The 27,721-nt window shown below is 34.7% G+C and overlaps 1 protein-coding gene and 1 long non-coding RNA gene across 8 annotated transcripts in view; one reads left to right on the top strand and one right to left on the bottom strand.

The window, feature by feature from the left end:
• VPS13B (vacuolar protein sorting 13 homolog B) overlaps positions 1–27,721 on the top strand; it is an 822,593-nt gene that overhangs the window by 480,468 nt on the left and 314,404 nt on the right. For all 7 annotated transcript variants that reach the window (XM_086696045.1, XM_086696043.1, XM_086696044.1 and 4 more), the window contains one exon: positions 7,521–7,632. In XM_086696045.1, coding sequence (XP_086552171.1) covers positions 7,521–7,632 — 112 coding nt within the window. The remainder of the gene's footprint in view (positions 1–7,520; positions 7,633–27,721) is intronic.
• Positions 7,491–26,868, bottom strand: LOC147571959 (uncharacterized). Its single transcript, XR_015247062.1, has 3 exons — positions 26,600–26,868; positions 17,775–17,902; positions 7,491–7,674 (listed from the first exon to the last, which is right to left on the bottom strand). It is a non-coding gene; the product is annotated as an uncharacterized LOC147571959 (long non-coding RNA).

Below are 27,721 nucleotides of genomic sequence, written 5' to 3'. Positions count from 1 at the left end.
TAGTCTTCGTTGAGCAATTACAAGTGATCTGAGAGGCAACTACTAACCAGGATAGAGGCTGCATGCTCATTGTAGACACGCTGACCTTTGTGCTTTTTCCTTGTTATTATCCTTTATTATGTGAGTATCTAATGAATGTTTAACTAATATGATTTATATTAAAATTACTTAGGCAAAAAAAGAAACCTATATTTTTAAACAGTATAGCTCTCTAAGTCCCATTTTGTGTCATAATAACACTTTTTCATAACCATACAGAAAGAGGGATAGACATAAAAGGTCATGGAGATTTCAGACCATCTTTTTGATTTTTCAACTGCGAATGGGGGAAAACACTATGGAAACAGAAGTAGTTTGGCTTTCTTTATTTGAGAAAACTTAGGATTATTTTGGTAAGAGTTTGAAGTAGTCCATTGTATTTTAAAACTATCATTATATTGGGGCACCTGGCTGGCTCAGTTGGTTAAGCATCTGTTTCTTGATTTTGGCTGGTCATGATTTCACTGGTTCATGAGATTCAGCCCCGTGTAGGGCTCTGATCTGACAGCATAGAGCTTACTTGGGATTCTTTCTCTTCCTCTCTCTCTGCCCCTCCCCCACTTGTTCTTTTTCTCTCAAAATAAATAAATATTTTAAAATATCATTATATTATAGTATCTATAAGTTTTTCCATTAAAATAAAATTGCAGAAAATTTGTATCCAGATGAAAATAAGAATAAAGTTTTATGATATCTATATTATTAACAAATTGTAAATTTTTTTTAGCAATTAAGGGTTTTCTTTTCTACAGATACCTCTCTGGGTATTATAAAAACATTTATTTTCCTAACCAGAATGAGTTTCTGTAATTTCATTTAAAATAATTTATGTTAGTAAGCTTTTGTGATTTCCTGAAAATTCTTTTTCTTTTTTTTTTAGTGTTTATTTTTGAGAGGGAGACAGAGAAAACAGTCAGGGGAGGGGCAAAGAGAGAGGGAGACAGAGGATCCTTCTGCGGGATCTTTCAGCAGGAAGTAAGCTCCTTCCTGTCAGCTCAGAGCAATGGGGGCTGGAACCAAAAACCATGAGAACATGACCTGAGCCGACGTCGGAGGCTTAAATGACTCAGCCACCCAGGCACCCCAGATTTACTGAAAATTCTTTGTAGTGTGTATTTTGTGTTTTCATTCCATAATTTTCTAATTATTTTCATTTGAGTGTAAACAAGTGGTAAGGCCCAAAACTTCATGGAAATCTAAGGGAAAAAAAGTGTTATTAGAGATGAGAGGGTAGTATGAGGTGGAGAGAAATACAGGAGTGCTGTATGAAAAAATTGGGAAAGGTCGTGCAGACAAATCAGGAAGTAAAGCAACCTATCTGTGGTGAGTTTTTACTGCTACAGAAGTGTTCAGGAATTACAAATCGTCCTCAAATTATGTGATGTAATTGGCGTCTAAATAGTAATTGCCTGCTAACTAATCCTAGATTGAATCCTTCTTCCTCTAATATCCCTAATGCTATTTTGAGGTCTCACACCTTAAATTTCACATCCTAAAACATCAATATTGATCACAAATACAAATAAAAAGAAAAGAAACCGAATGTATATGCTTCATCTCCCATTTAAGTTTTGAAATTGGGCCTAGAATGTAGAGCAGTAGCAATATGTTGCTTTTTCAGGATGAGCCAGCCTAGCTTAGACTTTTTAAATAGGTGTTCAATAGTATTTTATACTGATAAATCTTCCAGAATCAGACATAGCTTTCCTCTATATGCACATTTGATCTGCATCCAACCTTTGCTTATTCATCATAAAATATTTTACCTGTTTGATGTACTGAATGATTTGAGATGTCTTTGGTACTTGTTAATAGGAGGGACATTTGCATAGTGACTTATTCTTTCAGTTAGACATTCATTCTAGAACTCCTTTGAATAAAATTTTGTAAACATACATACATGTGAGAGAAACTTACATGACAACTTCTTTTCACCACCCACATCAGTGTCATGGCCCTTAGGTGAACCTTATTTATGGTGTTAAATGTTTCTTCTTAAGATAGACTTTATCTATAAAGTATAAATTATCTCAGTCATTGAGTCAGAAGTCTTTTTTTTTTCAATTTTTTTTATTGTGGTAAAATACACATAACAAGATTTTTTCCATTTGTAATTATTTTCAAGTGTACATTGACAGCATAAATTACATTGCCCAGGTTTTACAACCATGACCACTATCTGTTTCCAAATGTTTTCATCATCACAAACTCTGTACTCATTACTTTCTGTCTCTGTGAATTTGCTTATTCTGTAAGCAGACAGACATGTAAGCAGAATCATAAATATTTGGCTTATTTCACTTAGCATGATGTTTGTAAGGTCCATCCGAATTGTAGCAGGTATCAGAGCTTCATCTTTGTGGCTGGATAATACTTCATTGTATGGACGTGCCACATTTTGTTAACTTTCATCTATTAGACACCTGTGTTGTTGCCACCTTTGTGTTGGCTGTTGTGAGTAGTGGTGCTGTGAACACTGGCATACAAGTGTCTGTTGAGCCCATTTTCACTTCTTTGGGATATGTACCTAGGAATGGAATTGCTGGATCATATGGTAATTCTGTGTTGAGAATTCTTTGTTTTTGAGGAACCTCCAGTCTGCTTGGACACCTTTTTGACTAAGGCAGGATTTGTGGTATTTTCTGAACAACACTCATGTGCAGGCATAGTTCAGAATATAAGAGGGCTCACTCTTAGTAAGGATGGGAGCACCTGTACACTGAGCACCTCTTCAACGAGACAGAGGTTAGAAGTTCAGTAGTTCACTCTAGCTTTATTTTCCTATCATTCGCAGAGATGGTTTATTGAAACAGGTTCTGTGCTTCACTGATTTGTGTACATGTCAGAAGGAATAAAAATCTGGCTATTTGGGAAAAGGGAGAGAAAACAGCTTTATTTCTTTTGTGTGTTTGTTTTGTTTGTTTTTTGGTTTACTGTATTACAATCATTAATACTACATATCACACAATTTTGTTGGTGTTGTATTAAATTTACTATTCAGTGGGGCGCCTAAATGACCCAATCTGTTAAGCATCGGACTTTGACTCAGGTCATGATCTCATGGTTTGTGGGTTTGAGCCTGCCTTCTGCTCTGTACTGTCAGCTCGGAGCCTGGAGCCTGCTTTGCATTCTGTGTCTCACTCTCTCTCTCTCTGTCCTTTCCCTTGCTCATGCTCTGTCTGTCTCTCTCTCGAAAATAAGAAACATTAAAAAAATTAAAAAAAATAAATTTACTATTCAGCTGCTTTAACTAGGAAAATCCTCAATTGATTGGAATTGCAAAAATATTTCTAGCCTTTTGCTTTCTTATTTTTAAAGTTCTTTCTTTTTTTGGTGGTGGTTATTGTAGGATTTTTAAGGTAGAATTTCAAAATCCACATGCCTAAGTACTTCCTAAGCAGGTAACCTTGAATAAGAGCATATGGAAAAAAGAGTGCATTTTGTTACAGCCATTTTGGAAAATATAGTCTGTTTCTCTGTGAACTTGTGGTTAATTTAAATCCTTTATACAAACACTTTTTGCAGTAAACACCTTTTTTAGTGGCATTTTTCATGACTTGGGTGAGTATGTATATAAATAAATTTCTAGCAAAAAAGATTGCTAGATCAAAGGGCATGTACCTTTAAGATGTTAAGGGATGTCAAATTGCCTGTCTAAATAGCTGCACCAGTTTACTATTTCCTTACTCTGATTCTAACAGAGTTTTGGGTTTTTGTCAGTCTCATTAATTAAAATTGCATTCTTTTTCTAGGTAGTTGCTCATCTTTTCCTTATCAATTAGTAAGAACTCTTTGTGTATTAAGTCTTTTGTCTGGACTACGTTGTATTGCATATATCTCTTCTCTTTTCTTCTCTCCCTCTGCCTCTGTGTGTGTCTATGTCTATGTGTATATCTGTATTTATATCTACATGTATATATCTTATACCTATATAGTTGACCCTTGAACAATGCGGAGGTTAGGGGCACCAAGCCCCCTTGCCCCCGTTGAAAATCCACGTATAACTTTGGACTCCTCCAGAACTTAACTACTAATTGCCTACTGTTGATAGGAAGCCTTACCAATAGCACAAACAGTCAGTTAACACATATTTTTATATGTCATATGTATTCTATGCAGTATTCTTACAAGAGTACCTAACTTTTTCTAAACTTTTTCAGTATTTCTGGGTTACACAGTTCATCAGCGTTGTTTTAAATTGTCTCCAGTCTCCAAAATTTTTCTAATATGTTTATTTTTAAAAATCTACATATAAGCAGACCTGCACAGCTCAAACCCTTGTTGTTTAAGGGTCAGCTGTACTTATATCTATAAACTATCTCTGAGAAGTAATGACTTTCTAGAATGTGCCTGTCTATAATTTATATAGATAGATATATCTTGTAGGTAGGTAGGTAGGTAGGTAGGTAGGTAGGTAGGTAGGTAGATAGCCTTCTGTAGTTATATTGCATGCCAAATATTCAAAACTTTTGGCACATTCTACATGTTTTTTGACACTTTGTCTTTCATCATTGCTGCTCTTAATTCAAATGATGAATTCACCCATGATAGCTTTGTGTAGGGTTGTCACTACAATTAGGGGTTTATAAAAGTGTAACATTGCACAGAGGCAAGTTCAAATACTCTTGGGACTTGAGATGTTTTATTCTGTTGAGTTTATATTGAGAATCCTAAAGGAAGAAATCTCTGAAACACTTATTTCTTGCTGGATTTATGAAAAGTTATTTATAAATAACAGTCTTATGTTATCCAACAATTGCATGAAAATTCTGCTCTTTATTTAAACTTCAGGTTCTGGTCACTTAAGCTCATAATTTCAAAGTTGTTCGTAACGTTTTCATTTTCAATACACACTCTTCTTGCACCAAGAAAAGATACAATCTTTCAGACTTACATTTCACATTACATTAACTGTAAAAGTTTTTAATAGTTCATGTGTAAAATCAGTTAATAATAAGAAAAATATACTTAACATTCTAATATTTTATTTAAACAAATGATACTGAAAGTCTGGTTTTCAACTTGAATATTGTTTGCATTATGTGCAATCATTATCAAGATCCTGAATCTACAGGTGTTTGACTTCCAGTTTAAGCTATTTATTTCAGAATAGAGGACTGTTTTTTGGATCTAATATGAGTCTTCTAGAGTAAGTAGTTCCGCATGAGCCTAAATTTTTAAAAATATAGTTTAAGCAAAGAAGGAAGGCATTCATTTTCATGTTGAAAATGCATCTAGAGGGAACATTTCCTCATATGGTCCAACTATTAAATGCAGGTGAAATAAACCAAAAAAGGGGAAGCTTACTTTTTTCTAATTATAAAGTAACTAAAGAACTGAATCAAAGCACTTTCTTATATAAATATATATTTTATTATTTTTTCTTCTATCTCAAAGGTACATTTTGATAAGCTAAATACTTTCTATAATAAAATTGATTATTTTTATTTAGTTTGTGAATGATCTGCATTCAGTGCTTTTCTTTATTATTAAAACTTTATAGTCAGTATAATCTAGTGAGAACACTTTTGGCTCTAACAGAAACAGAATTCTGTTCTTGGATCTGGCTTTGTATGTAACACCAAGTACGTCATTTTTCTTCCATATGTACCTCATTTACTGCAGTGTTTCTATTACATTTCAGACTTTCATATGGTGAGTAGTATCTGTAACCTGGAAGAACAGTTAGCAAGTATACTAATTGCACTTTTGTGGTATGGTCTATTCTCTAGACTTACTATTTATTGATTTAATTGATGCCTGCTGCTTAATCAGAGGTTTTCCCCACATGGAACTATTTGATAAGCTTGGCATAAAATGCAAGATCTGTGAAATGTAAACAATGTTCATAGTATAAGGACCTATAATCAAACCAGACCTCTAGTCATTTGAAAAGAGTACAGCTGCATGAGAAGCCGTTTTCTATTTGATCTTTTTTGCTGTGGACATTTAAAAGTACTGTCTTTATTGCACCATCCACATGCTAATATTTATTATGATAGCTCATCTCTTTTTCCCCCTTTTTCTGTCCTTGTGACCCCCACCTCCCAGCTGTTTTGCCATTCCCTTTATGTACATCTTATCCTGGTTCCTTCTTTTCCTGAGTTATCTTTCTTCTAACTTTTTCTGATTTTCTTAATTCTGACTTTCTTTTTTAGTCTAATCTAAGTCAGACCATACTGAGTGTACTGCTGAAGCAGCTGGAAATAATCTCTTAGCTTTTGCATTCTTTGGGCACCACAGTTTGGGAAATATGGATTGTATGCCTTTGTAGGCGTGTTCTGTTCAGGATATTCCCGAGGTCTTGCAGCCAGTCCTGTTCTGTTCCATTTGTGGCAGATGATAGTTTCTTGGGAGAAACGATGAGTTTGAGTATCTGTTTTCTTCAAAAGCCACAAAGTTGTATATTGTTAGCAATTTTAAACAATTTTTGAAAGCTACTACAATGGCATCATCTGTGGGACAAGAGGGAGTAGAATATAAATTTATATTAATATAAATTAATGGGGCCATGAAGAACCCTTATCCATTTCAAATGGTCCTTAGAAAAGACATTGAATTAGCCAGTGATTTCCAGAAAAATTGTTAAACTTTATAAGAACATGGCAAAATACTGTTGCTTTATTCAATACAAAGAATCAGAATTTAAATATATATATATATATATATATATATATATATATATATATATATATATTGTTTTTCATTTTGTTATTGTTTTCTGAGATTACTTACCTTAGTGTTAGATTCCATTAGGAGGTGGAAGTTTTACATAGGTATGAAATTATTTCTCAAGCAATTTCACAGTAGAAATTACTTAAATTAAAAAGTGCCTAGAATAACACGTTGAAATGTCCTTGTATATTAAACAATTACCTGGTTTTTTTTTTTTTTTCTTTACCGTTGGCAGCCATTATATTTCTTTTGGAATTTCTGACATGTTAGAAGTCAGAAATTGAAGTGCTGTGACCATGTGTGTACATATGTGTGTGTGTATTGTATTTAATTATTATTTGTCATGTAGATTTAAATGGTTTGAGAATCTGTCACTGACCTTGTAGTGACCTTTAATATCTTTGTTGACAATAATATATGCATACACTGCAATGGCAGTGTCAAAAACCCAGGGCTGACAGTCACTTGGGAGAAGGATGTAGTAGCATAAGATTATGAAATTTGAGAAACATACTACTTTAACACTACTCATACGTAGTTAACATCGTATGTTTTAATGTTGGGATGGAGTTGTTGGGTTTTTTAATTATCATTTTAATTGTGCACAACAGAAAATTACTTAATGGGATATAAAGGAAGTAGTTCTCAAAAGCCTCAAATATTTTTATTTTTCACATAATTTTTTCCTTGCCCTCATTTATTGGTTTTATCTTCATGTGTCTCTACCCGTTATTTAGATTTCTCCATATGCATAAAGTACACACAGACCCACTGAATACCTCATGAATCAATTTCTTTTATTACAGTTAATCAGGCAGCAAAAGAAGACACCATGGTTTTGAAGATTGGCTCTGTTGCTATGGCTCCCCAAGCTGACAATCCCCTTGGCAGAACTGTCCTCAGGAAAGATATTTACCAGTAAGTTTATTTTCTTATCTTCGATCTTGCAGCAATTTCATCCTGCAAAGAAGTACACTGATCAATAAAACTTGCTTAGTGTGGCCTGTAGAAATACTTTTCATTTGGGATCTTTTGATATTTAAAACCAGGTTTTTCTGATTTTCTTCAGTTGTGGGTTTTTAAATTCATTCAGACAAATCAAGTATTTCTGTGAAGTGTTGATGAATAACAGAATGTAAGTACCAAGGCCCCATAAAACTGAAGAAGCGCAGTTTGGAAAATTTTAGCAGACTTTAAATTTGACCAAATCTCTAATCACATAAGAAACTGAGGTTCGCTCCAGAACTACCACATCCTACTGCAGTCATTTTCTTAATTTAACTATAAGCCATTATTTGAAACGTAGGTCTGTGGATGTCATGTGGATCAAAGCTGTAAAGAAAAGCAAACTTCTAAGGAGAAATTTCACAGTAAACACTTTCTGTGAAAATGCCATGCTCTGGATTTTGTCACTGAGTATTTGCAAACCACACCAAGCATATATGGACAACTAAACTGGTGAACATGTGTAATCAACATGATAAAAATAATACATCATTCATACTGGCACTGCTGTCAGACATAAAAGTGCAGTTGCAAATAATACCAAGTGAGAAAAATCACAGAAGTACAGATGAACAAGTGTCTTCTTATTCATCCTGCTGGTCTGCTTCTCAGATGAGGTGGTGTCATTCTTTTAAAAATAAATTCCTACTGTTCTCCAATAAATGTTACCGTTAGGAAAGATTCTGATCTTTTTAATGCACTTACCACCTAGAGGTTGATAGCAATTTTTACTTTAAGCAGACCTAGGGATTTGATTGTCTCAAATTTTTCCGTTATTTGATATTTTTTTCTTTTGAATTACATATCATGTTCTCTTTCTTGTATTACTTTTGTTGGTAGCTTATAGTATTCATCCCTTAAATAAGTTCTTATTTTGCTAGCTTACGTAGAATCTCAGAATGTGAGAACTGAAGGAGGCCTTTGGAATTTTCTAATCCAGCTGCCTTATTTTATAGATAAGGAAACTGAGGATCCAAAACAATAGCTGTCTCTGGTTAAGTGATGATGGTAGACACAAGATCACAACTCATAACTGTTTACTCTCTCAGTATCTAGGGGAAGGATTACAGTAGAATTTTTTCTGGGCGAAAATAATTTAATCTTCTAACATTTGAAAAGGTTTTCAGGTGTATTTATCTTTTATTTTTCATTTCAGAAGTAAGCGGCCCTCAAAGAGGGTCTTACTTATGGTGAAAGAAATATGTTTTCTATTAAAAGATCTTATCACCATCAATAAAGTGAACTCCTTTCCTCCTCTGCCCTGTCCACATTCTGGCTCCTCAGAAGTCATTTGTGAAGATATGGCTCCCTTAGGCCTGTTTGTCATTGCTTTCTTCTCATTGTCCTTGAACTATTTTTTCTCAGTCGCTGTCCGTATTTACTTTCCATATTTTCTTCATACTTATTTTTTCCTTCCCTTTCTGTATCTTTATTCTTTATCTTTTCCTTTTCTATATTTCTTTTTCTTTACTTTCTACCTTCTTTCCCTATCTCGTTTCCTTCCGTTTCGCTACCTGAACTATTTTGTAGAATATGGAAATATAAAGCCAAAAAGTAAATTAAGTGTAAATAACATAGTATCTCTTTTAGATCTTCAGTGCCTCATATCCTGAAACATGCAAAATATATAAAAATATGTACTAAGTACATACAAAGTACAAAAAAGATACTTTATAGAATAAATGCCCCAGTTTTTTTATAATTGACAAACCAAGGTGCACAGAATTTTTGCATGATTTGCCAAAAGCATACACTTAAGGCAGAGCATTTCAGAATTTTTTTTTATGAATTCCTTTCAGAACTGTTTTTAGGTTTGTATTTCTATCATTTAGTCCCTCTCCTTGATCATATCATTTAGTCATTGCACTCTCCCACTGCATATTTTTACTTCCTCTTTCTTTTAATCTGCTCTTAGTGTTTTTTTATTTCTCTCTTGACTTTTCTAACTTCCTCAACCAGATCAGTGGCATCTATAAAAATCCATAACTAACATATTTGATGGTGAAAAACTATATGCTTTCTCCCTAAGATCAGGAACAAGACAAGGATATCTGCTCTTGCCACTTCTATGTAGCCTTATACTAGAGGTTCTATCTAGGGCAGTTAGGCAAGAAAATGAAATAAAAGACACCCATATTGTAAGGAGGAAGTAGAACTGTCTTTTTGTAGATGACATGATCTTGTATATACCAAATCTTAAGGAATCCACTGGAAAACTTTTGGGCAAGTAAGTTCAGCAAGGTTGCAGGATACAAAATCAAATTATAAAAGTCAGCTCATAGTAACACTAAGCTATGCACTACCTAAAAGTGAAATTAAGAAAATAATTACATTTATAATCGCATCAGAAAGAATTAAATACTTATGAATAAATTTACCAAAAGATGTGCAAAACTTAACCCTTTGAAAATTACAAAACATGGGTGAAAGAAATTAAAGATCTAAAATACATGGAATCATATCCTATGTACAAAGAATCTTAAGAAGATCTAAATACATGAAATAATATCCCATGTGCATAGATCAGAAGACTTAATTAATGTTAGATGGCAGTACTCGCCCAAATAATTTGCATTCATCATAATCCACACATCAAAATTTCAGCTAATTTATTGGCAGAGATTGACAGAACTGGTCCTAAAATTCATATGGAAATTCAATAGGCCCAAGCAATACTGGAAAAGAAGAAGTTGGAAGGTGGACACATCCTGATTTCAAAACTTAGGATAAAACAGTAGTAATCAAGACAATGGAATACTGGCATGAGGATAGATACATATAAATGAATGGAATTGAGATTCCACCAACAAACCATCACATTTACTATCCATTGGTTTTTGATAACCCAAGATAATTCAGTAGTGAAGCACAGTCTTTTCAACAAATAGTATTCGGACTACTGAATATTTACATGAATTTGGACATTTACCTTATACCATACATAAAAATTATGATGTAAATATAAGAGATATAAATATAAGAAGTAAAATTCTGGAATTTATAGGAGGAAGGAAAGGAATAAATCTTTGTGCCCTTGGATTAGGTAATGGCTTCTTTAAAATGACACCAAAAGCTGAGGAGGGGACAAAAGAAAAAAAATAGGTAAGTTCAGTTTTATCAAAATTGTAAATTTTTGTGCTACAGAGAACTCTGTCAAGAAAGTGACAAGTCTATAGAATATGAGAAAATATTTACAAATCATGTATCTGGTAAGAGACTTGTATCCAGAATACATAAAGAACTCTTACAGCCAATAATAGAAGAACAACCCAATTAATAAATGGGCAAAGGATTTGCATAGATAAATATGCAAAGAAGATATAAACATGGCCAATAAGCACGTGTTAAGATTTTCAACCCAATTAGTCATTAGAGACATGCAGGTCAAAACTATACCCAGTAGGATGGCTATAATAAAAAAGACAACTGATGTGGAGAAATTGGAACCCTCATGCATTTCCGTGGGAATGTAAAATAGTGCTGCTACTGTGAGAAACACCTCATAAGGTTAAACATAAGGTGATTGAAAACTGTGTCACACAAACGCATACCCACAGTGGTCGTAGCAGCACTACTCATAATAGCTAGAAGTGGAAAATACCCAAAGGTTTTTCAGTTGACAAATGGCTAAACACATGTGGTATACTCATGTAATAGAATAGTATTCTGCCATAGAGAGGAATAAAGTCTATGTTTTAACATACATCAACCTTGGAAACACGCAAAGTAAAAGAAACCAGACAAAAAAGCCACATATTATATGATTCTATTTATATTTAAATGGAATGACCAGAACAGACACATCCATTGAGACAGTAGAAGAGTGGTTGCTAAGACAGAAGAGAAGAATGACTGCTAATGGGTATAGAATTTCTTTTTGGGGTGATAGTAGTGTTCTAGAATTAGATAGTGGTGATGTACAATAATTTGTCCAGTGAGTACTTGTACAGTGAGTGACGTATAGTGAGTGCAATGAGAATATACAAAAAACTAAATTATACACCTCAAAAGGATCAATTTTATTGGATGTAAATTGTATCTCAATAGAGCCGATCGTTTTAAATCAAAGATTGATGTCACAAATTGGTCCAGAGGAATTAAATTCCAGAAAGAGAAATACCTGTTCTAGGTGTATGGAGACTGGATGCACTTTTCACCTTTGGAATTATTTGCCTTATCTGCTATAAGCAGGGATATTTTATTGTGGAAAGGAATAAATCAAGGGACATTTATTGGTCATGAGCTAGAGTGACACATTGGAATCTGGAGGAACCCCAAACACAGTCATCCATAGTGGTTTTTTTTGTTTTGTTTTTTTGTTTTTGTTTTTGTTTTTTTGAGTGTTGGGTGGGGAGAGGGAGCTGGTAAGAAGAAATTGAATATCACAAAGTTTCACATTCTTTAAAAGATAAAGCCATGTCGGAGGTGTACTCTTCAATACAGTAGTCACTAACTACTATGGCTTTTCTGCTTTTGGAATGTGGCTAGTCCAGGGGCACCTGGGTCACTTAGCAGGTCAAATGATGGACTCTTGGTTTTGGCTCAGGTCACGATCCTGGGGTCATGGGATCGAACCCCACGTCAGGCTCTGTGCTGAGGGTGAAGCCTTCTTGGGATTCATTCTCTCTCCCTCTCCCTCTCTCCCCTTCTCCCTCTCTCCCCCCTTCGCCCTCTCTCCCCCTCTTCTCCTTCTCTCCCCCTCCCTCCCCCCAGCCTCCTCCTTCTCCTTCCTTCTCCCTCCCTCTCCCTCCCTCTCCCTCCTTCGCACTCCTTCTCCCTCCTTCTCCCTTCCCTCCCCTAACCCCCCTCCTCTGCCCCTCTCCTCTGCTGGCACTCTCTAAGATCAGGTAAGATAAGATCCTTTAAAAAAAGAATGTGGCTAGTCCAAATTGAGATGTTCTAGAAGTATAAAATACACACAATATTTTGAATAATTAAAATATCTCCTTAATCTTTATGTTGATTTTATATAATGATAGCAATACTTGGATGTGTTGAGTTAAATACATTATTACAACTCTTTCCCACTGTATTTTTAAACCTTTTTTCAGTGTAAGTATTAGCAAATTTTAAGTTACAGAGGTGGTTCACATTTGTGTCTTGCATTATATTTCATATATATATAGTACAAGTCTACTAGGAGAGGCCTACAACAAACACAGGACAAGTCTTGCCCTTGGGACCTTTGAAACCAGAGGCAAATTAAGTTTAAAGCTGTAAACCAACCCCAACTTAGCTCAGTTAATGATTGAATCAAAATTATCCCCTGCTTACCCATTCTGCCTGGCAGGAAAATGTGTGTCTTCTCTAGGGGAAATAACTTAACTTGTTTTAGTCTTTTTATATATGATGTCCAATACATAATCAAAAATTATAAAATATCAAAGAAGCAAGGAAATTAGATCCATTATCAGGAGAAAATTTAGCTCGTAGAAGAAGACCTACAGATGATTGAGATGTTGGAATAAGTAGACAGGAGTTTTAAATAATTGTTAATAGTATTTTTAAAATGTTGAAAAGGTAAAGAGTTCATAGAAACGAGGTCTATTTAAAATTCTAAAACTGATGGGGCGCCTGGGTGGCGCAGTCGGTTAAGCGTCCGATTTCAGCCAGGTCACGATCTCGCGGTCCGTGAGTTCGAGCCCCGCGTCAGGCTCTGGGCTGATGGCTCGGAGCCTGGAGCCTGTTTCCGATTCTGTGTCTCCCTCTCTCTCTGCCCCTCCCCCGTTCATGCTCTGTCTCTCTCTATCCCAAAAATAAATAAACGTTGAAAAAAAAATTTTTTTTAATTCTAAAACTGAAAAATACACTATCTGTAATTAAGGAGTCATTGGATAGCTATAACAGCAAATGGGCAAAGCAGAAGATAGGATTTAGTGAATTTAGACATAGCTAAATAGAAATTATCCAAACTGAAGCACAGAGAGGAGGAAAAAGTGAACACTGAAAAACATGTGGGTCACTGCCAAATGGTCTAATGTATGTGTAAGTAGGAGAAAGAACAACAAAAGGTATAACTAAAAGGATAACCCTTGAGAGTTTTCTAAAATTAACAATACTCATTAACCAGCAGACCCAAGAAACCTAGTACCCTATCCTCAATAAAAGCAAAATATATGCAAAGAAAACTACATCCAGGGACAATATGGTCAATTTACTGAAAATCAAAAATAAAGAGACTCCTCCCTAATGGGCTGAGGGAGAATGCTGAGCAAGGAGAGAGAGAATGCAACATCTGTCTCCCCCAGCACAGGTTCGCAGGTCTAAAATATGTCTGTACCTGGGAGAAAGGAGATGCCTTTACCTTTAAAAAGTTGGGTATTTTCAGGGTGCCTGGGTGGCTCAGTCGGTAGAGTGTCCGACTTTGGCTCAGGTCATGATCTCGCAGTTGATGAGTTTGAGCCCCATGTCGGACTCTGTGCTGGCAGCTCAGAGCCTGGAGCCTGCTTCAGATTCTGTGTGTCTCTCTCTCTGCCCCTCCCCCGCTCACGCGCTGACTCTCTCTGTCTCAAAAATACAATAAACATTAAAAAAATAAAAATAAAAAAATTAAAAGGTATTTTCATTATTAAAAATATGTATGTGAAAATTCAAAAAAATCCTAAATGCAACCAATAAAAAAAAAAAAAAAACTTTGAAGGAACAATAGTAAGACTGAAATAACTGAAGATCTTAAATCTGAAGATGAGAAAACTAGGGGACATAGGACCATTCTTTAAATACTTGACCTGTCATGTGTCGCAGGGAATAGTTTTATTCCTTCTGAAGCTAAGAACAGACCTAAGATCATTAAATTAGTGAATATTACAATGACAACTTGCAGCTCAATGGAATGAAGACCTTTCAGTTATAAAAGTAATAACAATGGGGCTATTTGTTCTTTATTCATTATTTAACAAATGTTTTTTTGTGAGCCTACTGCACATTAGGCACCTTTCTAGGTATTGGATGAGTGTCAAGACAAAGAAAAAAAGCCTTGGTCTTATGGAACTTATATTTAATGGGGGAGACAGTCACAAATTTAAAATATTCTATAATACTCGTTGTGGAAGCAGGGAAGAAGACAGAAAATGGGGAGTTAGAGATGGACATCATGGCCTAATAAGAGAAGGAATGGCTCACTGAGAAAGCATAAGGATCCTGGAACAGGAGTGTACAAATGAAGCCAGTGGCAGCTGAAGCAGTATATGCCTGAATCAGTGTGGTGAGAGACAGTATGGAGGAAACTTAGAGGCCATTGTGAGGCGTTTGGCTACCATTTTGAGTGGGAGGTGGTTGTGGAGGAAAATAATCAACACATGAAGAATTTTGAGATAATGATTTTGTTGTTTACCAGATATCTACCTGCAAAAGGACATGAAGGGATCACCAGCAAGGACTAAAAATATACATTTGAAAACAGGCGAAATCTGCCTTTAATACAAAGGAGTCACAGTTCAGAAGAACAAATGAGAGTTTGACATTGATCTCTAAAGGAGTCATGTTAAGGATTATTTCTGTCATTTGAATTAACCGAATATGTGATATGAAAGTTTTCTGATTTTTGAGGGGTTGATTTCTTCATCAGATGAGAAGCCTTCAGAGAGTTTGAGCTGGAGGAGTGGCAGGATCCAATTTATATTTAAGCAGATAATTCAGGCCAACACGTGAAGAATAGACTGAAGGCAGGGAAGGGCAAGGGTCTGTGACTGTTGCACGAATCTTGGCAGGAGATGATGGTGGTTTGGCTGATGGTAGTGGCTGTGGAGGTGATGAGAAGTGGTCAGATTCTGGACATATTTTAGTGGTAGAGCCAGGAGAAGTTGCAGATGGATTGCACATGGAATTTGAGACAACGGAGATAAGGATAATTCAGTTGTATGGCCTAAGCAACTGGAAAGATGAAATTAACTGAGGGAAGGAAAACTGTGGGAGGATTTAGTTTGGGGTTTGGCAGGTGGAGAACAGGAATTTACATTTTTTTGAAATGTTGACAATCTTAGGAGGTACTGAGCTCCCCCTTGCTGACATAGCAGAGGCTGATCAACCATGTAGAAGGGTAAGAAGGGGTTGGTTATATGTTGAATTAGACCAGTGCTGCTTTTTAAAAATTTTTTTTAATGTTTATTCATTTTTGAGAGAGAGAGAGCATAAGCAGGGGAGGGGCAGAGGGAATGGGAGACACAGAATCCAAAGCAGTCTGCAGACTCTGAGCTGTCAGCACAGAACCGGAAGTGGGGCTTGAACCCATGAGCTGTGAGATCATGACCTGAGGCAAAGTTGGATGCTTAACTATTTAACTGACTAAGCCACCCAGGAGCCCCTAGGCCAGTGCTTCTTAAACTGAATGTATCTATAAATCACCTGCGGATCTGTTCAAATGCAGCTTTTGACTTGGGAGGTCTGGAATGGGGCCTGAAATTCCCTATTTCCACCAAGCGCCCACATGGTTGCATAGAACACTGATGCTGGGTGATATTGATGTGCTGCTTCAAGGGCCACACCTTGTGTAGCAGATTAGGTGGTTTCCAAATCTTTTGAACAAACAAGGTTTAAAAAATATATTTTAATAAATGCTGATAATTTTTAATGCCAAACATTCAAACACTGTGACAGCAAGTAAGTATCTTTCATCCCCACATTTTCCTGTTCCCTAGCAAGACCGTCCTCAATGGAGTCTTTTTTTAAGTTCAGAGTTTTTACAGATTTGCAGTTGATAGTGGTTGTTACTTTTGGGGTCTATGATTCAGAAAATGTAAAATAATAAAACATGTATTAAATTACTGACAACTTACATGAATTTGCACCTCATTAGTCTCAAAAGATCTGATCCACTAGAAAACAACAGAGCATATATGTTATTTATCCAGTGTTCATGCCCAGCTATATGTTTTCATGAATTCCTCTCTTGACCCTCTGCTGTTTTTACCTACTTCCTCCTTTTAGTCTACTGATCTTTCTAGTTTCCAACTACTAATTCCTGCATAAGGTGATCTCCCAGTTTCCTTTCACCTCTTTCTGAGATTCTCCTGTGATGTGTTCAACTGTTTTTTTCCCTGACTTACACTGAAGTTCTGAAACACAGTTTGGCCTGATAGATTTCCCTCTATCTTACACAATCTCATTCCCTCAGAGATGATTCAGGTTCTTGTCTCTGGCTAAAGAGCAACAGAGAAACATTTAGGGATAAAAGGTTAAAAGGCAGATTAAAAAAAAAAAAAAATGACCTATGCTGAAAAGTGTTCCTTCATAGGCTGATTTAAGGAAATTAAAATAAGCATTATGAAGTAAACTGTTTAAATGTGTTTGTAATTTAAGCACATTAATGATTTAATAAATTTAGTTATACTTTTTTATGTGAATGATTTATATATATTTTTGGAAACTATGTTCTTCAAATGCTGGTATATCATCTGCAGCTCAGTAACTTGAGTTTATGTTTGTTTCTACTAAAAAAAAAAAAATGGATGTAAGTATCAGTCAGGACCTTATGCCATTCTATAGTATACTCACTATAGGAAAATTACATTGGATTTATATTATCTCTACTTCCTAGGACTTACCTAAAAATTTCATTGACTATAAACCTGAATACAGTCTTCAAGTATTTTAACTTAATTTTTATTGTTTTAAATAATGTTTATTTTTTTAAATAAGAGAAATAGAATAAGTAGCTCTACATCAGTCATTAGAACAGTAGGGATTTTTTGAGACATTCATGCTATCACATTGCATGTATGTATACATGCATTAATTCATTTATTACTTTAATTCACTTATTTTTAAAATATTAATTATTTCACTTATTCAGCAGATATCTACTGAGTGCCTACAGTGTATGTAACACCAATGCTAAAAATGTACTTTTGAGTAGGACTTAATGGTACCTCCCTTCATTGAACTCAAGACCCCAACCATATTATTCAAGTCGATGAAATTACATTGTAAAGCTCTGATACATTCAATAGCATAATAATTCACACTTTATCTACAACACCTCCCACAGAGCCTGGATTAATGAAATAAGCAAAATCAGAAGTTATGAACTTGCACCCTAAACTTTTTCGTGTCCTTACGGCATTAAGTCTGTACATCTTCTGAAAATTATGATACGAGGAAAGAATGATTCCGGAAGTTCCATCCAGACAGGTTTCACAGGAAGGAACAGGGAAAAAGTATTCTTCATTTCCATTCAGTGATTTTTCTTTTTAAAAGTGGAAGAGAATAGAAACATTGACATTAGTTATTCATGAGTCTATTTAAGTAAATGCATCATTTTTTCAGTATGTTTTAGTGATCTGTTTTTAAAAATCCTTTTATAAATCCTTTTATAAAATATAAATCCTTTCATAAAAATCCTTTAAAAAATTGTTTACAATTCAGTTTATCATTATTTAGTAGTCTTGTTATCAAATTAAAATATGAAAAGTTAAAATAGAATTTTTTAAAATAACAAATTGTTGAAATGATACCTTTTTAATAGTAAGTCTACCTTTATTTTACTCTTTTAATAAGCCTATATTAAGGTTTTTAAAATAAAAGTGTAGTGTTCATTGTTTAAGTTAAATAATATATGCTATAGAAAATAGAATCCCACTGCTTATTCTGATTGCTGGCTATTTCCTTACTTTGTGGCCATTGTTAACAGGTTGACACTTTTTTAGACCACTTCTGTGTGTCTGTAAGAGAGTGACAAGCCAGCTCTACCTGTCTTAAAAAATGGGGTCTAAATAGTGTTCTGCAACTTGGGTTTGTTTCAACTCAGTATGTTGTAGGCACCCTTCAGTGTCCTCATACTCAGAAATGCTTGCCTGTTTTTGAACCATTTTAGATACAGATCAAGAATCTATTTAAAGACTACTTTTTGTGTCTAGCCAACAAAATGTTCTCCATTATTAAAAAACGCTGTGAAAACTTCTGTAGAACGTATTGTGACGAAGACTTCCAGACTTCAAGACATCACTGTACCTGGGAAACTGTAAAAGGAAAATTGAGTCGTTTCTGTCAGTGAGATAGCTACTGGGTGGTTTTTGAAGAACAAATATATCAGTACCAATAGGAAACTGAAATAATTACAGCTGTTCTTTGTTACCATGTGAATTGAAAAGACCCAAGTGGCTCACAGTCGTCACTACGGTATGAATTAAAATACTGTAGGCATTTGGGCTTTAATGTCCCACTTTGAAACTCTGCTCAGCATCTGTAATAATGCTCAAGTTTTAACATGACAAAATTTCTTTTAACCAAACATGCATCCTCTGCTGTGAGCTGACCTCAGTCTCTATTTCAAGTCTTGCCGTCATTTTCTTACATAAGAGTCTTGTTCAAATTATTGAATATATTTTGTTTACCCCAGTAATGCTTAGTAGGTTCTTTGCTGTGGCCCTTCTTTATATATGCATTTTCAATTTTCTTGAAATGTACTCATCTTCCAGATTAGCCTTTCAAGGAGTTTTTATTATAAAAACTTTACATTGGAGAGGTTATGAATTCTTGAAAAATCTTTTTCTTTGGTGTTCAACATCATTAACGTAAAAAAATTCCTAAGAATCACATCTTTCTTTTTAATGTCTCGCTTTAATCCTTCTCTTTAAAAAAACAAAAAACAAAAAAAATTCATAATTATTTTACTTAGAATGTCTTCTTTCTTTGGCCTTCAATACCAGTGCCTGAGGTACCTTTCTGCAATTTAACAGCAGCAGCAGCGGCAGTAATAGCTAACATCTAGTGAGTGCTTCCCTTGTGTCAAGGATTCTACTTGATGTTTCAGTGCAATGCTTACTTCACTATAACCTTTAAGTAATAAGAGTCAAGTATTATGATTGTCTGTACTTTAGACATAGAAACTGATTCTACAGACATTAAGTGATTTTTCCTGGGTCACGCATAAAATAAGTGACAGAACTTGTTTCCATTGTCCATGCTCTTTACCACTACATTTTGCTGCCTGTTACTGAGTTTCTTATAAGATGCTAGCTTTAATTTTTTGATTTGTGAGCCATTAGAGACTCTTAAACACAGAGAACAAACTGAGGGTTGCTGGAGGGGTATATGGGGTGGATGGATGGGTTAAATGGGTGATGGGCATTAAGGGGAGGGCGCTTGTTGGGATGAGCACTGGGTGTTATATGTAAGTGATGAATCACTAAATTCTATTCCTGAAGTCATCATTGCACTACATGTTAACTAACCTGGATTTAAATAAAAATTAAAAGAAAATAAAAGTAGATCTTTAAAAAAAAAAAAGGTGCTGGTTTTAGTTTAATTTACAGTTAACCAGTGTATAGCTAAGGTTGAACTTAATTTTTTTTGAAGTTTTGCATTCATATTTCATTAAATTTTATGTGTTTAGATATTAGTTTTTTTTCTAACAATATTCTTGTTAACAGTGAGTAAATGGAGGGGCCCTGGGTGGCTCAGTCGGTTGAGCGTCTGACTTCGGCTTAGGTCACGATCTCACGATTCCTGGGTTCGAGCCCTGCATCGGGCTCTGTGCTGACAGCTCACAGCCTGGAGGCTGCTTTAGTTTCTGTGTCTCCCTCTCTCTCTGCCCCTCCCCTGCTCACTCGCGCGCGCGTGCGCACGCGCTCTCTCTCTCTCTCTCTCTCTCTCTCTCTCTCTCTCTGTCTCTCAAAATCAAACATTAAAAATATAAATAAAAATTAAAAACAGTGAGTAAATTGAAACAAACTAATAGGCAGAAGTTTTAGTGCATTTTCCTTAGGTTTCCTAAAATATTACAAGCTACGATGGCTTAATATTACAGCTATTAGAGCCATAATTTATGATGAAAACTCTTATAATCCTAGTGTTTGCGTTCTTTGGTCCTTGGATGTTCTTGAACATAAAATCTATTTTGAAAGAATTTTCATTAGGCTGTACTTCTTACTATATGATCTACATAAAATCTCCCCATTAACATCGCTAGCTAATGATTTTGATTGTCATCAAGCTTTTTCTCACATCTGTTTTGAACTGTGAAATGAATCATGACCAGATGTAAATATTAACATAGATTTGCTGATTAATAAACTCAGTATATGTCTGTGATTTTTATTTCATAAGATATTTTAAGTGATTATAAAACATAATGATAAATGTTTACCTCAGTATAATTATTTCTTTAATTCTGTCTCAAAATTATGAAAGAGAAGGAAAAGTTGAAACTCTTTTTTCTTTGTTGTGTTTCTTCTTCCCAGAGTATTCTTACATATCACAACTTTTCTCTTAAATTGTGTAGAAGAAGGTATTGATTTTCTTCTGTTAAAACAACTGTGTACTGTTTGTTCACATATTTTTCATATGCAAAAGTTATATCAAAGTTAAATAAGCATATTATATGGAGTTTTAGTACCTTGGGCTTTTTTCTCTCACATCCTGTGCAATTGAGAAATACTGTGTTTAAGCTACATATATGAAAATGGGGCTTATAGAAATAGACATATAGATTTGGAAGTCATTTAAGATTATACACAGACTTCCAATGTCATTGCTCTATCATATTGTTTAAAAATTTACAAAAATGTTAATATCTACCCTAAAAGAAACTAGTGATTATAACAATCAAATTTACTTCATACATTTTTCTAAAATATTTTATTAAAGAATTTTAAAATACTCAAAACATTTTTTCTTTTTTACTTTTTTTTTTTAATGTTTATTTATTTACTTTTGAGAGACAGCACAAGCGGGGGAGGGACAGAGAGAGAGGGAGACACAGAAATCTGAAGCAGGCTCCAGGCTCTGAGCTGTCAGCACAGAGCCCAACATGGAGCTCGAACCCACAGACTGTAACCTCATGACCCGAGCTGAAGTCAGATGCTTAATCGACTGAGCCACCCAGGCATCCCTCTTTTGTACTCTTAATTACAAAGTTTCTTATTCTTCATCATTTACTTGAGAGAACTATATTCTTCTTATAATTCGACATTTGTAAAGTTCTGCATATAGCTCTTGGTAGGAGCCACAAATATTTGTGGGTCTTCTGAAGTCCCTTCTGGGATTTTATCTGTGACTAATTTATCCCATAGCTTTTTAGAAACTTTGCCAGTTGTTGAATTTTTCAGCCATTTCTTCTTTACAGGCATTTGCTAATCCTTTTTTGGTACATTCAGTACTTAATTGATTGAATGTAGTATTGGGTTTCAGTTTTTCTCCATAGAGAATTTCATTCTCTTAAAAATTGTCTACAAGCATTATATGAAAACTCCATGGTAATTTTGACTAAATTTTAAAGACATCTTTTATAAATGAGGCTTCTGACAGGTGTACTCAATCTGTGGCGGTTTCATTTATGGAATTTTACTTTTAAGGAATTACAAACATTAGAGGAGCTAATTCATTTTCAGCTTATCTTAGAAATCTTCTCTTAGAAGATTTCCATTAGTAGTACTCCTCCAACACTTGTTCCATTTTTTGCTTTTTTTTATGGACAACTTGTGCAATAGTGGTTGCTGTCCGCTTCTCACTGTGAGACTGATGTGCTAACCACCCACCACAGTAAGTGTGAAAACATGCTTGTTCTTTTATAATTGATAAGAAAATGTAGCTTTCATTACAAAAATTCATTTTATGGCGATAATTTTGGCAGCATAAGTGTTGACATAAAATACCCATTTTCTAAATGGAAGCTTTACTGAAATCTTGTTAAAGCCGAATTTTTTTTAAACCACTATAAAAAAAGTCTTAATTTTTTTTTGACTTTGATATACAATCACGAGTTATTTTTTAAATTACAGTTTAGTAAAAATCAGGACTCAAGTATCTCATTTAAGGTTTTAAATAAATAGACCTTGATGCAATCCAAGAGACAGGCATTTGCATGCAACAGAATATTTCACCTACATTAAAACCTTGACAGTATCTTTTTGTCATTTTTAACCTTATAATGGTGATTCTGGCTTTTCATAGGGTTAATGTTCCTGATACGAAATAACATTGAATTGATGTAACCATTGAAATTCATGGTTGAGACTAACTTAATTTTGTTAATCTTGTTTTATATGTACATTTCAACAATATACATAGGCCCAAACAATTGTTAATTGAAACAATATGACCGATAGAAATTCATAGATGAGATTAATATGATTAAAAACTGTGCATGTATGCTTTGAAAAATTGTCTTTATTTACAAACAAGAGATTATTCTTTTTCTGGAAATACTAATGATAGCTTTTCTTTATTCCTAATGAATGTGCAATTCAAGGGTTGGTATTTCTCTTCTATGTCCTTTTACAATTTCACTTAAAACCTAGCTGACCTTCTACTCTAACTCTGAGCTGTATTTTCCAGATATACTGTAAAGATCAAATTTTACAAATCTCCATAAACTATGCCCTCCCCCTCCCAACCTTTAATTTCTTTCTAATTTTCTTTCTGTATGAATGTTCTCAAAATAACCATTGTTTTGGTTTGGGGCAAGATATGTTTCATATCTGGTGACGTTATGTCCCTAATCCTATAATGCTTACTGTTGGTTTCAGATAACTCTCTCTTAGCAAATCAGAGAGATTGGGATAGTAGGTATTTAGAATAACTTGTCTAAAAGCTTTGTTCATAAATACTATTGGCACACTTTTAGTCCCTGTCGTGTTCTTCAGCTGATCTAGTGTGAAGGCTTCGGATTTACATTTGGCCCTCACCAATGTTACTGCGTCTTTTGTGGCTTCCTGTAGCAGGATGTAGGTTTCCATGAATGTATTTCTATTTGTTGCCAAAAGCTACCTCAATAACAGTGTTGAAATGACTCTTAGTTTTACTGTCATAGATTTTGGAATGTTATATTACATGTATTTAACCCTTTTTATTGATATGTTTAGATGCTTTACACTAGAAATTCATGTTGGAAAGAAGTTACAGAATAATAGAATATGTTTAGTTTCATTTCATGACAGTTTTTTTTTTTAATTTTTTTTTTTCAACGTTTATTTATTTTTGGGACAGAGAGAGACAGAGCATGAACGGGGGAGGGGCAGAGAGAGAGGGAGACACAGAATCGGAAACAGGCTCCAGGCTCCGAGCCATCAGCCCAGAGCCCGACACGGGGCTCGAACTCACGGACTGCGAGATCGTGACCTGGCTGAAGTCGGACGCTTAACCGACTGCGCCACCCAGGCGCCCCTCATGACAGTTTTATATTATAAACTTGGAAAATCTATCTTGTATTTCTTTCAGATACATTTTGGTTATATAAAGTATGCTGGATATATAATATATGCACTTCTGATTGTATATTTTCATTGAGGCACTAACATTATCATGTGAAATTATTATCTGAACACTTCTGGGCTTAGAGACAAGCAAGAGAGAGCATAGTTTACCTTTAAGATACTTAAGAAGACTATTTAACAGAACCACTGTCTCATAAGACCATTCTTTAAAGAACAGTAAAAATTGCTATTCTCTAAGTGTCTGGTGTACAGGAAGAATTACATTTTTTCTCAATAACAAAGATTGAATATTTTAACTAAAAAGTAACCCTCATGTTTATTCTTACAGTTATTCATATAATGTACCCTGTTCATCACCCTGAATGAATTAAAGAGTAGATATAGAGCATAGAAGATAAACAGATAAACGGAGTTTTAAAAATCTGGTGGTGGCTGGCTGCCTCATTCGGAAGATCTCAGGGCTGTAAGTTCAAGCCCCATGTTGGGCCTTGAACTTACTTAAAAAAATTAAAATCTTCGACCAGCTTTGAGTTTAAGAAACTTGTGAAAGCGAGCTGTACTGTTCGCTTTGTAATTATAACTTGAGGAAGACCCCTTTTACTCTGTGTTGACTAAGAGTGTCTACTAAGCCCTTTTTATCTTCTCTATATAAATGTAGAAGCTAATACAAATCAAGTTAGAAGGCATCTATGCATTCATTTAATATGTATGGTTAATAATAAGTTACCTCTACACATTGTATGAGAAGACTTGCTAACCACAAATAAGATTCTATTACCCAAAAAATACTTGTTTTTTTGCATGAGATCAAGTAAGTTTTTATTTTCTAAAGTACCAATTTAAACAACAGCTTCTATGTACACTTATCTTTATTTCTTATATTAGTGTATATTGACTGAGGTCACTGTCCTTAAACAGTCCAATTGTACCTATTTTGTCTACTAGAAATACTTATCCTTTATTTGGAGACCTTGTATCCTCTGTGCTGAAGACAGATATTGTCTCAATCTGAAATACTTCTCTTGCCCATCATTTTTAACATTGAGCTTTGAGCAAAAACTAGATACCTAAAAATTAATCCACATTGACAAAGGTAGAAAAAATTACAAATGAGATTCCAAAATAGATAAAAATCAGCACATAGCTAGTTTTTTTTCTAGTTTGTTCTTTTTTTCATATCTTTATCTTGAGTTATAACTTAAATTTAGGGAAGTGTATTAATTATTTGTATAAGCTTGATGAACTTTTACGTAGGTATGGCCAAGGTACCACCACCCACCACTCCAGAAACTTTTCCTCATTCCCATCCCACCCCGTGCCCTCCACTCCAAAGATAACCATTATTCTGACCTCCATAATCATATATTCTTTTTTGACATAAGTTGTGAAAACATTTTTTCTCCACATAGCTTATATCACGTGTAAATCAACATAGTTTGTGAGCCAGTGTCAAATCACATAATTCAAAAATAAATGATTTTGATCCAAATTAAAGTACAACTTTTAACTTCACTTGGTCATACCTTAATATCAGATTTTCCATGTGAATCTTTAAAGAATGTAAGAAAAACATAAACTCGATGTAAGAAGATGAAAAATTTTTATTAATAGACAACTCTATTCATTAGACATATTCCTAAGATACACTTCAATAACTGTGGTTATAATGTGAGCTTTTGAACCAATTTCTATGAATTTTATTTATTGCTACAGTTATTTAGTGCACGTTGTCATATACATACATACATACATAGGAGTTTTGTACATCAGAGTATATAGCTTCTCAAAAGGAAATGCTGCTTTTTATTCCAGGACTCCGTCGTCCTCTAACTGAATTGACTGTCGTCCAGGTATGGGTTTGATAAACTGACACAACAGTGAAAAGAATCCCTGTCCCATGTCAGCTTATCAAACACACTATGGACAGCATGTCTGTGGCATTGAACACATTACCAGTCATTTAAGTTCTGAATAGAAGTCACGAAGCTGATGTTCAGTGAAACACAACCTCAGTATTTCCAGGTGATTTTAAAGAACACCTGATAAAACTGAGGTATAGTACCACAAAACTTGAAGAATAATGCAAAAACTAGGGAAAAAATACATGCATAGAATTAAAGAATTGCAATGTCATTGGTTCAGTTTGGTGACAGAGTAGATGTTAATGAAATATATGATCATTTCTTAATATCCTGTCATCCTGGTTAAAAAAATGTCAAAATATACTATGAACATATTTATACCATAGAATAACACAGTAAAATCAAATATGTTTTGATTTTTTTAATCCTAGTTAATAGCAGAACAGATGACTCTCAGGGAAAGTTATCTTTCCATCTGGATCTCTATTTTTTTTCCAATTGAATTTATTGGAAAATGTTCATCCTCAGAAATTTAGCAGCCTTCACTTTGCATAGTGTGCCAGGATCATTTGTTCAGGTTCCAGGCTAAGTATGGGAATATTAAAAAGAGAATCTTAAAATTTATTCATAGTGCCATAAATACTTTCTGATAAGAAGCTAACTTAGAAGATGATTTAGGGCAAAACGTGTTTGCTTACATAATGTTCACCTTACTTTACATATTTCAAAACAAAATAGTTAAATCTATAATATTTGCGAGTGAATTTGCCTGATACTACCTCATAAAAATATGAAAACATTTTTTATATTTATTTTCTATACATTTTAACCAGGTGAAGAGGAAATGACATGATGTGGTTACAGTACCTCATCAGCGGAGCTCCTTTGAGGTGCTTCAAGTGGAAGTGAAGGGACCAGTGCTGAGCAGAAGGCGCTCTCCTCTTTGGAGAAAACTGCAGTAGCCAAAGAGCTTTTTTAACCAGGGACTACTTTTAAATGTGTCTGGTCACCTCAAAGGATATGTAGAGCATTTCCTGCCAGTAGGATTAGAGGAAGGAAGCACCAGGCCAAAATGTTTGATGTGTGATGTACTGTAATTTCTTTCATGTGTTTGGTGGCTTTTATATGTTGATCAGTGTTCCGCTACCAATTGTGACCCTGGTGTGGTCCAGGTCATTAAAGTTCTATGTTCCTTAATGTATAGGGTCATTAACCATACCTAGGAGCATTATTATAATTAAGGGTACTGTTTTCTTTTAAACTGCCACCTCTCATTTTCATTAAGGTATTTATTTTTCATAATTGGATAATCCTCCTAAGGACTGATTGCCATGAAAGAGATGATTTAGTGCTAGGGACTGCCAATAGTAACATCACCATAGACAGCCCTTTATGTTTCCTCACTTTACCTTATGTACCTGGTTTTTAAATCAGCATTTTCTTCTCACAGTCTCCTACAGGCATATAAATTTCAAGAAGGAAACTAGCCTCAGAGTGTAGTTTTCCTGGGTATGTGAGGTTTAGAGGCACTAAGAATAAGTATTGACAAAGTCGCCATCAGCACTATTATACATTTTTAATGAAACAAAATTGACAATTACACATGCTCTTTACTCTTCTAAGATCACCTAGAGCAGTGAAGTGCTAAACCACTATAGCTTTAGGCTGCGTTTCACACATAAATGAGCAACAGTGGCTGATTATATATATGGCAAAATTTGATAAACATCTAAATGCTCAGCTGTAGAGGACAGGTTAATATAATAATGGTGTATACATGCAGTGAAATTCTAAGTGACCATCATCACCAAAAAATGATACGTGTGCCTGTTTATTAACATGAAATATGCTTTAGGTATTCGGTAAGTGAACAAAAGCATTTTTAAAACTGCATATAGAGTAAGAGCTTATCTACATACATGTTTACATATTAATGGAAAATACCCTGGGGCACCTGGGTGGCTCAGTTGGTTAAGCATCTGACTTCTG

Source organism: Puma concolor, chromosome F2, assembly GCF_028749965.1.
Source record: "Puma concolor isolate L17-30 chromosome F2, mPumCon1.1.hap2, whole genome shotgun sequence".
NCBI lineage: Eukaryota > Metazoa > Chordata > Mammalia > Carnivora > Felidae > Puma > Puma concolor.
Note: the sequence above shows the minus strand (reverse complement) of the source record. Positions and strands in the feature narration are given on the sequence as shown.